The sequence below is a fragment of the Acanthisitta chloris genome, unplaced genomic scaffold (assembly GCF_000695815.1).
Source record: "Acanthisitta chloris isolate BGI_N310 unplaced genomic scaffold, ASM69581v1 scaffold35635, whole genome shotgun sequence".
In the NCBI taxonomy this organism is placed as follows: Eukaryota; Metazoa; Chordata; class Aves; order Passeriformes; family Acanthisittidae; genus Acanthisitta; species Acanthisitta chloris.
In genome coordinates, this window is record NW_008675996.1 from 1 (window position 1) to 13,919 (window position 13,919).

General features: G+C 45.5%; 1 protein-coding gene across 1 annotated transcript; it reads left to right on the plus strand.

Moving 5' to 3' along the window:
* Positions 1 to 2,214: 2,214 nt before the first annotated feature.
* On the plus strand, positions 2,215 to 13,913 carry ATP1B1 (ATPase, Na+/K+ transporting, beta 1 polypeptide; the record flags this gene model as incomplete). The annotated part of the gene is made up of 5 exons (XM_009075960.1): positions 2,215 to 2,343; positions 9,251 to 9,406; positions 10,201 to 10,385; positions 12,248 to 12,328; positions 12,960 to 13,913. Coding segments are annotated over 5 exons (818 nt in total), but the record flags the coding sequence as incomplete, so codon positions are not given.
* Between the last annotated feature and the right edge of the window lie 6 nt (positions 13,914 to 13,919).

Genomic DNA, 13,919 nt, shown 5'->3' on the forward strand with positions numbered 1-13,919 from the left:
GACCTCCCAGCCGGGAGCTGCCTTACGCTTCAGAGTGGCTTTTGTTTTATTCTATTTTCTCTGGATAAATGAAACCGAGCGAGTTTTTACTACGCCGAGAGAGCGATTGACTTTTAATGCGTCTGCAAGAAGGAATTGGTTCTATGCGCGTTCCTGAGTAAATGCTTAGGATGTATATTCGTTGGGTCCTGTACGAATAGCATTTAGACTAAGGAGGCTTTTAGCGATTTCTTTACGCTAATAGAGAGTCTTCCAGTTGCTGCCAACCACAGCTGGTGTTGCCACCCTTGTGATGTTGAATTCATCTCCCGTTGTAACGGATCAGCTGGAGGTGCCACATCCAGAGCCGCCGGCTCCGGCGGGGGGGCACAGGCTTCTGCCGTATCTTTACGTGAGCAGAATTGGGTTGTGGGTGCGCATGGATAGATATTTTCTGCTCCTGAGGCACCAGGCAACTGCGCAGTGCTTCAGACACAGAGGCTGAACCAGGTCCTTCTCCCAGAGTGCCTGTTCCTCTCTGCCTAGGACTGATTTCCATTTGCTGAGTTGATCTGCAGGCTGATGATCAGATTCTTCTGTTATAAGCCGACCTGTTGCAGGAAGCTTTCTCGTTCAACCCTGTGGTGCTTAGTGGCTAGCCCCACTGTGTATTTTCTGAGACCTCGGAGCGGTTTTGACCTTTAAGGTGTCTTTGGTGTTTACAGCATCCTGGCTGGGAACCTGATTAAATAAGCTACCTCCCAGCGTTTGCCTTTTGATGTTACAAAACTCAAAGGCATTACGCTGCAGACAACAGCATTAGTGTTTGGTTTGTTACAACAGCACCTCCTATGACCGTGCTCTGGAAAAAATTTCCACACGTCCCTGACGTCACAGCCATTTGCTTTACGCTGCCTGGATACCAAAGAGTGCTTTAACTCCTGGAGCACCATATTACTGCACCCAGCTGTGCCCTCCAGCCCCGGCTACCTCCCCTGCCTCCGGTGCACATGAGGAAGATGAGAGGATGGAGTGTCTTGCTGACAGTGTCCCTCGGCCTCTGTGTCACTGGCTGTCCCTCCTGCTCTCCTGTCTTTCATAGACTTAAAATGACCAGAACCACCAGCTTTCATTATGAGGTGTCTCTGATGATGTAGCTGGGGACTGAGGAGCAATGCTTCCACCTACTGCTTCCTCCCTTTCCCTTGTCACTTCATGTCCTTCAAATAAACCACCTCTGTTTTGTTTGCAATTAGCTGAGGACAGTCTGAGAACAAGCAGGCTCGTTCTCAAGTTCTCTTTGGCCTCTGCTTGTTTCTGCAGCCTGATTAGCATATAGCTGCTTGGCATGGCTGGCTTATCCTTGTAGGCGGCCTGGTGATGTGTAGTACGGCATGTTACAGTGTAGTTAATCAGTTGAGATAATCCTTGTAAACTGGTAACTGATACCCAGAGTCTGAGCCATGCTGCATTTCCAGTCTCTTCTCCATTTTCTTCCTCCCCACCAAGATTATTCTAGACATTTCCCTTTAGACCAGAACTACATTCACTCTTTCATTATTATGTAATTCACTCTTTAGATGACACGAGCAGTGCTGGAGTGCCCTTGTAGACACACAAGGCTGGTAAATGTGCTGTACCGTGACATGAGTGCTTTTCTACATTGGAGAAGGAATACTGGAGCTAATTTGGGCCTGAATTCTCTTTCCATTGTCTTTATTGGAGATGATAGCCTGGATTAGTGGGAGAGATCAGGCTTGTAAACCTGAATGGAACCTTGACTGTAGACTTTCCTGGAAATAGCCTTGAGCCCCAGAGCTGTGTGGAATGAGTATCCTTGAAACACACCCATAGTATGTCTTCTTGCTGTTGGGCACTGGGATCACTGACAGTCTGTCAGCTGTGAGAGCCTGCAATGGTAGTGCTGTGTCAGCCAAGGTATACTTTAAAATATGGGAGGATGTGGTTTAGTCCTTAAATTTTATAATCCCAAATCCTGATTCATTAATTTCTAGATATTCAAGGGCTTATGTTTCCAGGCCCCCAAACAACTGGAGTGACTTGTATTTCCTGTCTGCATCAGGGCATAATCTCATTGTTAAATGTCTCTGCAACATATGAATTAAGTGTGCTGGGCTCTCCCTTGCAAGTGGTAAAGGTTGGAACTTTTGTCCTGAAATGTGGCTGCTATGAGGGGTTGATTTGATTCCCCTTTCTGTTTGTTTTCTCTTTCAGTTAAGATCCTCCTCTTCTATGTCATCTTCTACGGTTGCCTGGCAGGTATATTCATTGGGACCATCCAAGTGATGTTGCTCACTGTCAGTGAATTTGAGCCCAAATACCAGGATCGAGTGGCACCACCAGGTAACTAAATAGGAGGCCTGTGTTTGACTGGGTGCAGGCTGTTCTGGGGAGGCGGGGTTGGTTACTCACCTCAAGAAGGAGGATGAAATAAGCATGTCGTTGCTGCAACACATATTTGTAGGGGGTGGGTATGTTCTCAGCCTTCTGTGTTAACAGTACCGGGGCTTGAAGGCAATCCTGCTAGAATTAAAGGTTGCATCACATGAAATATGTCTCCTGTCTCAGAGGAGCTTGAACCTGGATTGCTTTTCCCTTCCCCTAAGCTGAAGTGATGGAGTGAGGCTTAAGAGACTTCATTTTTGGAAGTGGGCTGTATGAAGTAAAGCTGGGTTCCGTTTTTATTGCTTCATAGTTAACTCTGTTCACATGGGTAAGTGAAGGGAGAAAGGTGAAATGTTGCCTTTCTCTGTGGAACTGGGGTGAACAAGGAGAAAAGGGACGATACCAATTCTGGGTGTGCTTACTGAGTGGTATTAGCCAACACTGAACTACATTGTATGATCTGGAGGCAGGGGTAGCATTCACTAGTGGGTGTTTCAATTGACTCTTAAAGGTGAGTCTTGGAGTTGCTGATGCATAACCTGTCCTTACTAGACAAAAGAAATCTCTGCTCAGAATGATTGCCTTAGCAGTGTCTCTGGCCAGGCTGCCTTGGGTCGTGGCAAAAGGAGTAACTAGCCCTTGCTGCAGGTTCCCTGCTCTGCCTGTGCGGGCTGTGCTGCGCTATCCGATTCCCGCCGCAGCCAGCGGCTCGGAGCGCGGGGGGGAGCTGCGCAACTGCTGCTTTCCCACATTACAAATGACCTTGAGGCTGCTTGGCACTGGGGATCGTAACGATCTGTCTCCAGTTGCTCTGTAAAACAGTTCAGAAGCTTTTAATAACAGTGGTATTTAAGTGACAATTGTGAGGCTGATGGCTTGTAGCTACAGAAGTTGGCTCTGGTGTTTTCGCTGTCTTACAGCCCCACTGTCTGCAGTGCTGTGCTGTGATTCTCTGCCCTAACACAGGCAATGTCACCATCACCAAATGATGCTGTATCTCGGCATAGGTTCATCTTTTGCAGATAACTGCTTTTACACCAGCCCTTTTTAAAGACACAGACTGGAATCGCTCTGCTAGCGTGGGGCCCTTATGTACCACCATGGCTGGGGCAAATGCTGTTTTAGCACTGAAAGTGGCTCTCTTCATCCTTGCAGTGGGCCCTGACATTTGCAGGAAAGACTGGCACTGTCCAGAGCCATTAGTTGCATCTGAAAAGCCAAAAGGGCTAATGGTGGGGTAGTTGTCACTTAATAATGTGTTTTTCCATGGTGCAGCCCAGTAGTCTTCCAGATGTGAAATAATTAGCAAAGCAGCCCATGGATATATGGTCTCATCCAGATAGACCTGCTGTTTAGCCAGATGTCACACAATTACTCATTCTAGGTAAACTGCTTTCTGTGAAATAGCAGTTTACAATTCCAATTTCAAAGTAACTCTGGTAAGATTTCTATGAAAGATTTCAGCTTGCAGAGGATTTTTATTCATCTCTTAGTTGCATGCTGCACCAGTGTTTTTCGGGGCTTTTTTTTTTTTTTTTTTTAACCCGAAGAAAGGATCTGAATTTCAAGATGCTCTTGTAGCATGTGCTGCAGAAATCAAAATGGAGGAACAATGAAAAGATTCTCAGGAATCTTTTGTAATGGGCTTTCAGGACATGTCCTGAAATCAAGGGGAATGAAATCCAGCCTCCTGAATGTATGATGGTGGGCAGCCAGCGAACAAGGGGGTTTGAACCAAGTTGCAATGGCACACACATACAACTTCAAGGAAATAATGGTCAGTTAATGGCACAGGGCCCTTTGCAGGGCATCGTGCGACAGCTCTTTCTAGAGATGCGGACAGGCTGGGTGTAGGGCATGGTGAAGGCTGGCTCTTAATGTCCAGTACGTTCCTTGTCCTGTAGCACAGCAGCCATTAGACTGTGAGCCAAAAATAGCCCTTTAATGTAGGCTCTCAGAGAGATTGACAGGGCAGCGAGTTGCTGCGCTGCGGTGTTTGAGAGGTCAGCAATCCCTGTATTCCCCTGCTGTGTAGGACTTTCCCCTGTGCTGCAACCACAACTGCTGTTCCAGCAATGAACACAAGTGTGGCCATGTTCACTGCTGCACTTGGTGAGCACCAAACTTGAATTTGTTTTGTGATCTGAGACACCTGCAGATGATGAACTATATAAAATGGGATGTTGGGCTATTGCAGTTCCTGGTTCTTGTGGGAAAATCTGAAAGCCAAGTAAGTATATTGGCAGCTTCATTAGAGCCTTGGGTTTTCTAGGAAGCCAGAAAACTTGATTTTATTCTTGTTAAGGGTGCTCTGCCCTTCTTGGGCAAGTCACTCTTGTGTCAGCTGAAAATGTCTGGGAAAGGGGAAACCAGACCTGCCTTCTGGGCTTGCAGGAGCAAATGCTGTAGGGGCTGCTATAATATCTTTCTTGTTCTGAAATACAACAGATTTCATTACAGCAACAGAACCTACAGGGTGTTTTATTGAGTTATTGACATGGGTATAACATTGAAAGCCATAAAGTGCTATTTTTGTAGCCAAGTGTCATTAATATGGTAATTGGTTTCTGCATTGAACACCACAGGAATGTTACAGGGCTTCAGGGCAAGCTGAGTGTTGTACCTTTCCATTATACTATTTTTTCCTTCTTTTGTCTTGTGGTGGGGGAAGGGACAGTGCAGTTCACCTCCTTGTCCAGCCCTGCCGTTGGGCCAGCCACACCCCCCAGTTCCACATGTGCTGCAGGATTGGACTCTTGCTTCAAGCATGGACTTACCTGCTAATAGGGAAGGATGAGGATATTGCTTCTTAAACACACATACTGAGTGTATAAAAAATAATCCTCCATTCTCCTCCTCCCCTTCCCCACCCCAGTATAAATTGGGCTGTGTATCCTGCCATCTTGTGGTGTGCATCCCATGGAACAGCATCCCATCACTGGGGCTGGTGTAGGGGTGACAGAGCTCACTGCTGCCTGAGGCACTTTGTAGGTGGTGGCTGGGAGGAAGAATCCTTGCTCAAGCCAGGGGATTTCAGGTGTCCCTGCTTCAAGTGCTGCCTGGGCAGTGAGTGCGTCATGGAAAAGGCTGCTCTGGTATGTGTTCCCCACTTGGCTTATTTAGCTTGCACAGCAGCAGGGAGGTGGCAGGAAGGCCTCAAAGGAGTGTGTGCTGCCTCCCTGTGAAGCTGCACTTCTTTGCTTCTATATCTTGTTGTCTCAGCACTTGTGCTTGGAAAAAATCTCTGAATCTCAAGCTCCAGGGATGTTACCACCAAGCAGGTTTTGCTGCATTTGTAGAACACGTGCACTTGCTTTTGGCACTTTGGGGCTGAGGTAGAGGGTGACTGGAAGCTTGGAAGGACTTTGCTTGGTATGGAGGCTTTTAAAATCTATCCTCATTTAGTGTGCAGCGGGGAGAGGATGGTAAATAGGAATGGTGTAGTGATCACTCAGTTTGTCATCTGTGTCATCCCAGGAGTGTTCATAGTGATTCTGAACCAAGGTTGCATGGTACTTGGAAATGAGCATATTGTATGATGAAGCAAGAGAAGTTACTATGGACTTACACAACCATTCCTAACAGCAAGACTGAATTCCTGCTTCTAGTTTCTTCTTCACCTTCAGGACGCTTTCTCCTGAAGTCTTGCTCTTGCAGCTTAGAATGATAAAATCTGTGTGGAAAATTGTTTTTAAATTAACTTGAATAAATGTGATTTTAATCTGCAGCGATGTTTTGGAGTGGAACTGTAGCTGGGGAAAAAATCAGATTACTTTACATGCTTTTTATGTGTGTTTGCTATCCTTGTATATTCTCAGAAAGCCAACAGAAGGTGATGACTGTTACCAAGTCCAGGTATTGCTGATCATTTATGTCGACAGTGTCAGTCAAGTGAAGATAGGCATCGTATGTCCTAGCAAGGCACTCTGCAGAGCCAGTTGCGGTAATTTGCTGCTTTGGCAGTATTTTAGCAGTAAGTTACCTGATTGTTTCCTGTGGCAAGAACAGCATCATCACATGTGATGCAGAATGGTGTCACGCAGATTGTGGTCTGAAGATGGGGAGAGGGTTGTTTAGACTCCTGGCTATGAAAGCACTTGAAGCTTTTGTTTCTTTTCCCCATAGGAATTGCTTATGAACGGCTTCCTCATGCGCATGAAGCTCCTAAGAGCTTCCTTTATGCCAGTAACTTGCTGGAGCCTCTTACTTCCTTGAGTGTTTAGCAACACATGGCAGGTAGCACTGGAATGGTTTAGCTTTGTCTTTTTTTTTTTTTTCTTGTCCCTGCTTGCTTCAGCTTCCTCTTGGGGGTGAGAGAATGCTCCAGAAAGATTAGTGTTCTGCAGAGGTTACTTCCTGTCGTCACACAACACGCTTGGATTTTTACACAAGATTGCTTAAGAAGAATTCAGTGATAGTGCTGCTCTGATAACAGCACCAAAGCTTTTATTTTGGTTATGGGATGTATAGATGGAAAACAAAGGAGGAGATAATACATCAGTGCTTAGGGCTTTGCATCCAGTCAGTTGCAGGCATGTGAGAACAGAAGTTGTGGTCCAAGTCAGTAAGAAAGACATTTTTAAAATCAGGATAAGTTATTTTTCATGGCAAAGTCTTTCATCTTCATGAAGATTTACTTCCTTGTTTCATAAAGGAAGCATCTGCTGTACCAAAGCCTGGTTTAGTCTGGTTCATCCAAGTACCTCGAAATGCCTGTTAGGCAGAAAGCAGCCTGGCTGTGGCCACAGGTTGCCTGGCAAGGACAGTGGTTCCCTTCTGCAGGCCATTGGAACAGCTGCATGGTGGTACTGTCTGGGCTACAGAGCAGTTCTGTGGAGATTTACAACACAGGGCTGCTTTGGAGTTTGTTCTCCCAGCCAAGTCACTTGTCTCATGGGCAGAGGGTTGGCTTTGGACTGTACCTGTCAGTGGCCAAGCTTTCCTAAATGTTCTGTTAGGAGGCTTTTACATACCACAGGGTGGGTATTGCTGACCTTCACTTCACCCTTGGCAGGCCTGCATGGGTGTCCTTATGTGTTACCTTGGCCAAGACAAGAAATGCGGGGGGGATCCTGAGAAAAGCTGACAGCTTAACTTTCCTGACCAAAGCTTAACCAACCTGGCCACACTTTCTTGATTTTTATTTATACACTTGAATGACACCTTTAACTTGCACTCTGGAAAAGGCAGACCCAGGAGGGAACCCAAGGCCTGGCCTGCCTCTGCTGCAATCCCAGACAGGCACTTCAGGTGACTGCGTCTGTTGCTCCCCAGCTGAGTGGTAACATGAGAAGGGCTTGGCAGATGGAGTCCCTTACTAAAATTGAATCTGGTATATTTATTCTATATATATTTATAACTGTTCGTGAAGCAAGAAAACAAGTAATTGCTTGCAAAGGGGTTGAAAGCCACTGACTTCGGAGGGGAGGATGTAATTCTGCTAGTGGATTAGTAAGCTGCTTCTAAACTTGTTAATACTCAACCTGGTCCATTTGTTCCAGAGGGGGTTTTGAGCAGTTAAAGCTGCTTCATGGAATAAAACCTGAAACACCCGAGCTCCTTGCTGGGTGTCTCGCAGTCTGTGGCAACTACGAACTGCATTGAGGGGAACAACACTAATCTTTGTCCTAGGTTACAAATTCCAAGTTAGTGTATAGTGGGAGGGGGGGCAGAGGGAGTGGTGAGCTGGCTCGAGGAGGGACTAAGCAGAAGCACTCAAGTGGCTTTGGAAAAATTGCTGGAGTCACAAGCTCTAGTGGGTTGGGGCCAGCCGGCTAAGCTGCCTGCATTTTGCACCAGGGGAACTTGTTGGCAACAGGCCTGTTCTGAAAGCTGTCAAAGCAAATGCTGCTCCCCTGCTCCTTTTCTTGATCTTGCTAAAATGAAGATGACAAACTGAACTGAAGTCAAGACCTCAATAATTACAGTGGCCTCCACCAAAGCAGTATGAACTCTGTTCCCATTACTTAAGCTTAAAGCATTAGCCATGCATCAATGCATTCGATTAAAATGTGACCTAAACATTGCACAGGAGCAACTATTTCCAAGTTCCACAATGAAGAGCAAAGGAGCTGGTGCTTTTCATCATCTGGTGGCATCACTTGTGTATAGTCCCTTCTCTTCTCCATGCATTATTTTTCTGTTCATCCTCCTAAAGTCTAAAGTGGAGCCAGTTAACACAGCTCAGAATCTGGACAGTCTTTTAATACTTGGTGATGAGAGAGCTCAGAAGACTAGTTCTGAAGTCAGGAATACAAGCTTGCGCAGTGAAAAGAGCAGAGGCATCAATCAGGCTGATGAATTTACTGAGGGAGAAAATGTCTCCTGCCCTGCATCCTACAAGGGAGACTACACAAAGGCAATGTGGATTACAGCTAGCAGAGAGTGACCTGACTTGGGGAACCTCCATGGTCTTCTACTGCAAGGGCTCATGACTGGACAGCTGTGATATATCCTAAATGCCCTGTGTTTTGCTGACTTTCAAGTCAGCCTGTTAGGGATATGTGCATTCTGTGTGGTTGGTCTTGCACACAGGCAGCTTCCCTTCCGTCCTCGAGGAGGAGACAGAAATGCACACGTACCTGTGGTTGACTGTTTTTCTTGAGGAAAGCCTTGACTTGCAGCCCCCCCTTCTGCATTTTGTGATTTACCTGATGCAAACATTGTGATAAATATTCCAGACTGTTGTTTGAAATAGGAGATACGAGACTCTCCTCTAGTGAGCTTAAGCTACTTTGTCAAAGTTCTTAAGTCTGAAAAATAGAGATGATTAGAAGGAGTTATGTTTTTGTATGGATTGTATTGCCTGGAGGCTGTGTAGCTCTGAGGTGTACTTAATGTTTCTTCCTGATTTTGCTTTTCTTAGGACTGACTCAAGTCCCCCAGGTTCTAAAGGCAGAAATTTCCTTTACTGCCTCTGATTCTAAGTCTTACGAACCGTATGTGAAGAGCCTGGAGAATTTCTTAAGGGACTACAGCGCTGATCAACAAACTGAAAACATAGTATTTCAGGACTGTGGGGGTAAGTCTCGATTTCTACCCATGGCTGTGGGCTCTGTGTCAGGGTCACCAGAAGCTGAGGGTGTGCAGTGGTGGCCTTGCCCTTCAGCTGTTCCTTTTATCATAATGAGCAACATGTTGGTAAACTGGCAGGCTCTGGTTTCAGTCATATGGCTGCTCATTAATTTCATTTGGACAGACCATACTGGTACATACTTAGCAGCTTATTTGTAGAGGTTATACAGTTGGGAACTCCCACATTTCACTGAAAGAAACTTGCAGCTGACTGTCAGAAGCATGTGGTGCTGACCTTAGCCTCTCTGAAAGCCATGGGGGTTTTACTGATGACTTGGCTAAAGCCAGTGTCAGTCCTCTTGATGCAATGCAGTCAAACATCTGGGAGGTATTAACCTTTAATAGCTTATGAGGAATGAGACTATCACCTCAATATCTAATCATGTGAATGAGACTATCATCATACCTGTGTATCATATCTGAGGGGAAACAACTTGTAAAAGCTGCCAAAAAAAGTGTATCTCTGAGCCAGGTAATTACAAATGTGTTTGCTCATTTGTCATCTGGAAAAATCCTCAATTATAAAACAAAACCCCTAAAAACTTGCTGGTCTGGGACCAGCCCCAACATGGAGGGTGGCTGGGCATAGGTCTGTGGTGTCAGCATTGGTAAGGTGGTGTCACTTAACTGCCTGGACAAGGGGGAAATCCAGACTGCAGAGTGGAGTATAAGTGTTGCTGTTCCTGACAAGCAAAAGCTGACATGGTGCATGGTTGTCTTTTCATTCCCTTGCTGTGACAGACACCCCCAGTGAATACAAAGACAGAGGACCATATAATGATGCCCAGGGCCAGAAGAAGGTCTGCAAATTCAAGCGTGAATGGCTGGAAAACTGTTCTGGACTAAGCGATCCCACCTTTGGGTACAGGGATGGCAAACCATGCATCCTTATCAAGCTCAACAGAATTCTTGGCTTCAAACCTCAGGCAAGTATTTCTTCCTTTTCTAGCAGAAGCTGCTGGTAAGGAGGAGGAGTTGGCTGCAGATTTGCCGTGCCTGCTTTTAAGTCTCTGGAAAGAGATCAGTATTAAACCCTTTCAGCAGAGGACAAATTGGAAGATAATTGGAGTAATTGGTTTTAAAAATGCTTTCAATTAAAAAGCAATGAAAACTGCACACTGTGAGTCGGTAACAAGTAGCAGTGAACCACCCAGTGCTACCTCCTGGTTATTTATCTGGTAACTTCTGAGCCTGCTAATGGAGTTGCTGTGCCAGGGTATTTTCTTCAAATGATAAACCACATTTTAAGTTCCTGTATACTTCCATGGGACCATCCCAGAGCAGCTCTGTCTGTAGTAACATCAGTACATTGTGTCATGCCCTGATCCACTCCATTCTTTCCTCAGGCAGTGTAGACTTGCCTGCCTTGCTAAAACTGTTTAATTAAATGATGAAGTGCTAACATTAACTATCAGACTGAAGCCCAGGCTATAAAGAGTACAGTACAATTGAAAGTCAGGTCCAGCTGCAGTAAAGGTTAGGAGATCATTAGGTTATTTAATGTGGTTTCCCAGAGGCTTTAGGATGTCTCTCTCACCTGGTTGCTCTGTACTGCACCTGAACGATGTTAATCTGGGCATTCATGGCTTTTACTTCTTCTTTTTCCCCAACACATTTAAATGCTAAACATTTGTTTAAGAATTCAGTGGCAAAGCACGTGCTGTTGAATAAGGTGGTGTGCAAAACCTGCCACTCCATCTTCTGGATGGGGAGCAGTGCAGATGATGTGCTACGCCGCCTTCACCACCATCTGTCAGGGCAGTCGAGGACGGGGAACAGTGCTGTCTAGCTAACAAGTTCTGAGGAATGTTTTTCTTGAAAGGCAGCCTGTCTTGTGCTAAAAGAAATGAGTTGAATTTTGGTTTGTCTGATCCATGGTGGAAACAGTGAGTGCGTTTTAGCAGGAACGTGCTGTGCTTGGTATATGGTGGTTGTGGAATGACATGAGCTGTGCATGTTTGATGACTGGGGAAGAGAAGGCTTTGCTGTGTTCCTCTTTCCTTTGCCATGGAGCTCTGGAGAGCTCCAGACTGCACTAGGGAGCATGGTATAGTCAAGGAATGTGACTACATGTTTCATTTAGAAATGACGTGTATCCAAGGCAGTATTTGATTTCGTTGTTCTGTACTCCAGCAGAGACCCTGTAACTTGTGTTGGGCAATGTGTGCGTAAAGCAGACCTGAAACTACACAATTGCCAAGCAAAACTACTGCACTTATGAGACCAAAGACCACCTGGCTTAATGGTTAGACTATTAGAGTTGGCACTCACAGCTTTCCCTGACATGCTCAGATGTTTTGTCCTTCCTTGCAGGTGGTGTTGAAGTTCAGCAATGTCAGGGTGTGACTGCCAGTATTTGTCTTACACATTTCCAGTCCTGAACTGCACACACCTGGCAGGCAGGAGCCAAATCCTCCAGCAGTGCATCTCTTCCTGCTGCTGCCTGAGCTTGGCACAGATAAGCACTGCTAGCTAACACTCTGCTGTGAAATGCTTTCCCCAGTGACATCACAAAGTAAAAATAGCCTGACGTGCTTGCCTTGGTGTTCACAGCAGGTAAAAGCTGTAAGAACAGACAACAGTTCTGCTTAGGTTAAGTTCCCCTCCTTGTAGTTGTTATACTACTTATCTGTCCTAAGAACCACCAGAGCTGTTGCCTCTGGGACTGCACTAGAAGGGATTGCACCTAACTGTGTTCAGTATCGCTGACCTTTGCTGCTGCAAAGGTGCTCAGGTCTGCAGAGGAGTGTCCAGTGTGTAATGTCTCCTTGTTCTGGATTTCTTCTAGCCTCCAGTAAATGAAAGCCTCCCTGCGGAGGTTATGGCAAAGTACAACCCATATCTCATTCCTATCCACTGCATTGCCAAGGTAAGTTGAAATACAACAGAGCAGAGTTGGGAAGCTGCAGGGGATAACTAAACCTTTGTCCAAGAGTAGTTACCCTTCTCTGCCTTTCTGTGGGCAGGTGAGGATGGGGTTCTGACTAGGGATATCACCCCTCTAGAACAGAAGTTCCTCAAAGCCCCACTGATGGTTGTGTTAGTGCTGCCCTCACAGTGAGGGCTAAAAGCAGTTAAAAGGTATCCTCAAAAATAGCCATTTTGCTTCCAAATGCTGTATTGGAGCTGAAAAAAGAATTCCAGTGAAGAGACTTTGTACTTGGCATTGTAAAGCAGCTGAGAAACAACAAACTCTTTTTAGCCAAAGGTAGTGCATTGGTACAACAGGAAGCTGTGATGGTTTCTGAATGCCTAAAGTAGCTGAGATTTTTAAATAAAGCAGATTGTTTCTCCTGGCTGATGTGTGCTGGGAGATGCTTACTGCATGTGTACTGACAGTGTCCTCTCTACCACCGGGACATCTCATGCTGTCAAGGTGTGGGGATCAGTGATGACCAAAGAAGAGCTCACGGTCTTGCTGAAAAGTAGATGTTGCGAGGGCTGCAAAAGGCAAAGTTTGTGTGGTGGTCATTGGTTGTGCTTCCTTTTCCCACCTCTAGCGAGAGGAAGATGTTGACAAGATAGGCACAGTGGAGTACTATGGGATGGGTGGCTACCCTGGCTTTGGCCTGCAGTACTACCCCTACTACGGGAAGCTCCTGCAGCCGCGGTACCTGCAGCCACTGGTGGCAGTGCAGTTCACCAACCTGACCTACGACATGGAGGTGCGTGTGGAATGCAAGGCCTATGGGCAGAACATCATGTACAGTGACAAGGATCGCTTCCAGGGACGCTTTGATGTTAAATTTGACATAAAAAGCAGCTGATTGTAAGCACAACTCTCTTCCTCCCCCCTCCTCCTCCTCCTCCTAGCCATTTAAAAAGGTTAAAAAAAAAAAAAAAAGAACAAAAAAGAAAACCTACTAGTCTTGAACAAACTGTCATACGTATGGGACCTACACGTAATCTATATGCTTTACACTAGCTTTCTGCATTTACTAGGTTAGAATGTAAACAAAGTGTAGCAATAGCGACAAATATTTATTCTACTGTAAATGACAAAAGAAAACAAAATTGAGCCTTGGGACATGCCCATTTTTACTGTAAATTATGATTCCATAACTGACTTGTAGTAAGCAGTGTTTCTGGCCCCTAAGTATTGCTGCCTTGTGTATTTTATTTAGTGTACAGTACTATAGGTGCATACTCTGGTCATTTTTCAAGCCATGTATTGTATCTGTTTTCTACTTCTTGTGAGCAAAGACTTTTGCTGTCCAAGGTGTAAATACTCAATGGGACTAGAACTGGCATGATACTTCTCATTATTTTGTTCCTTTTCAAAGAAAGGCCCACCTGTGAGACAATATTTAACAGCACTCCATAAGGCTTCTGGCTTTTCTGTGGTGTTAGGGTATTTTATTTGGAGGGGTGGCAGGGGAAACTAACTTAAGTGAAGTTAAAGAGGATAGATGATTGTGTACTGTGCTTTGTAGCGAATGCTGTCTCTCTCTCTCTCTCTC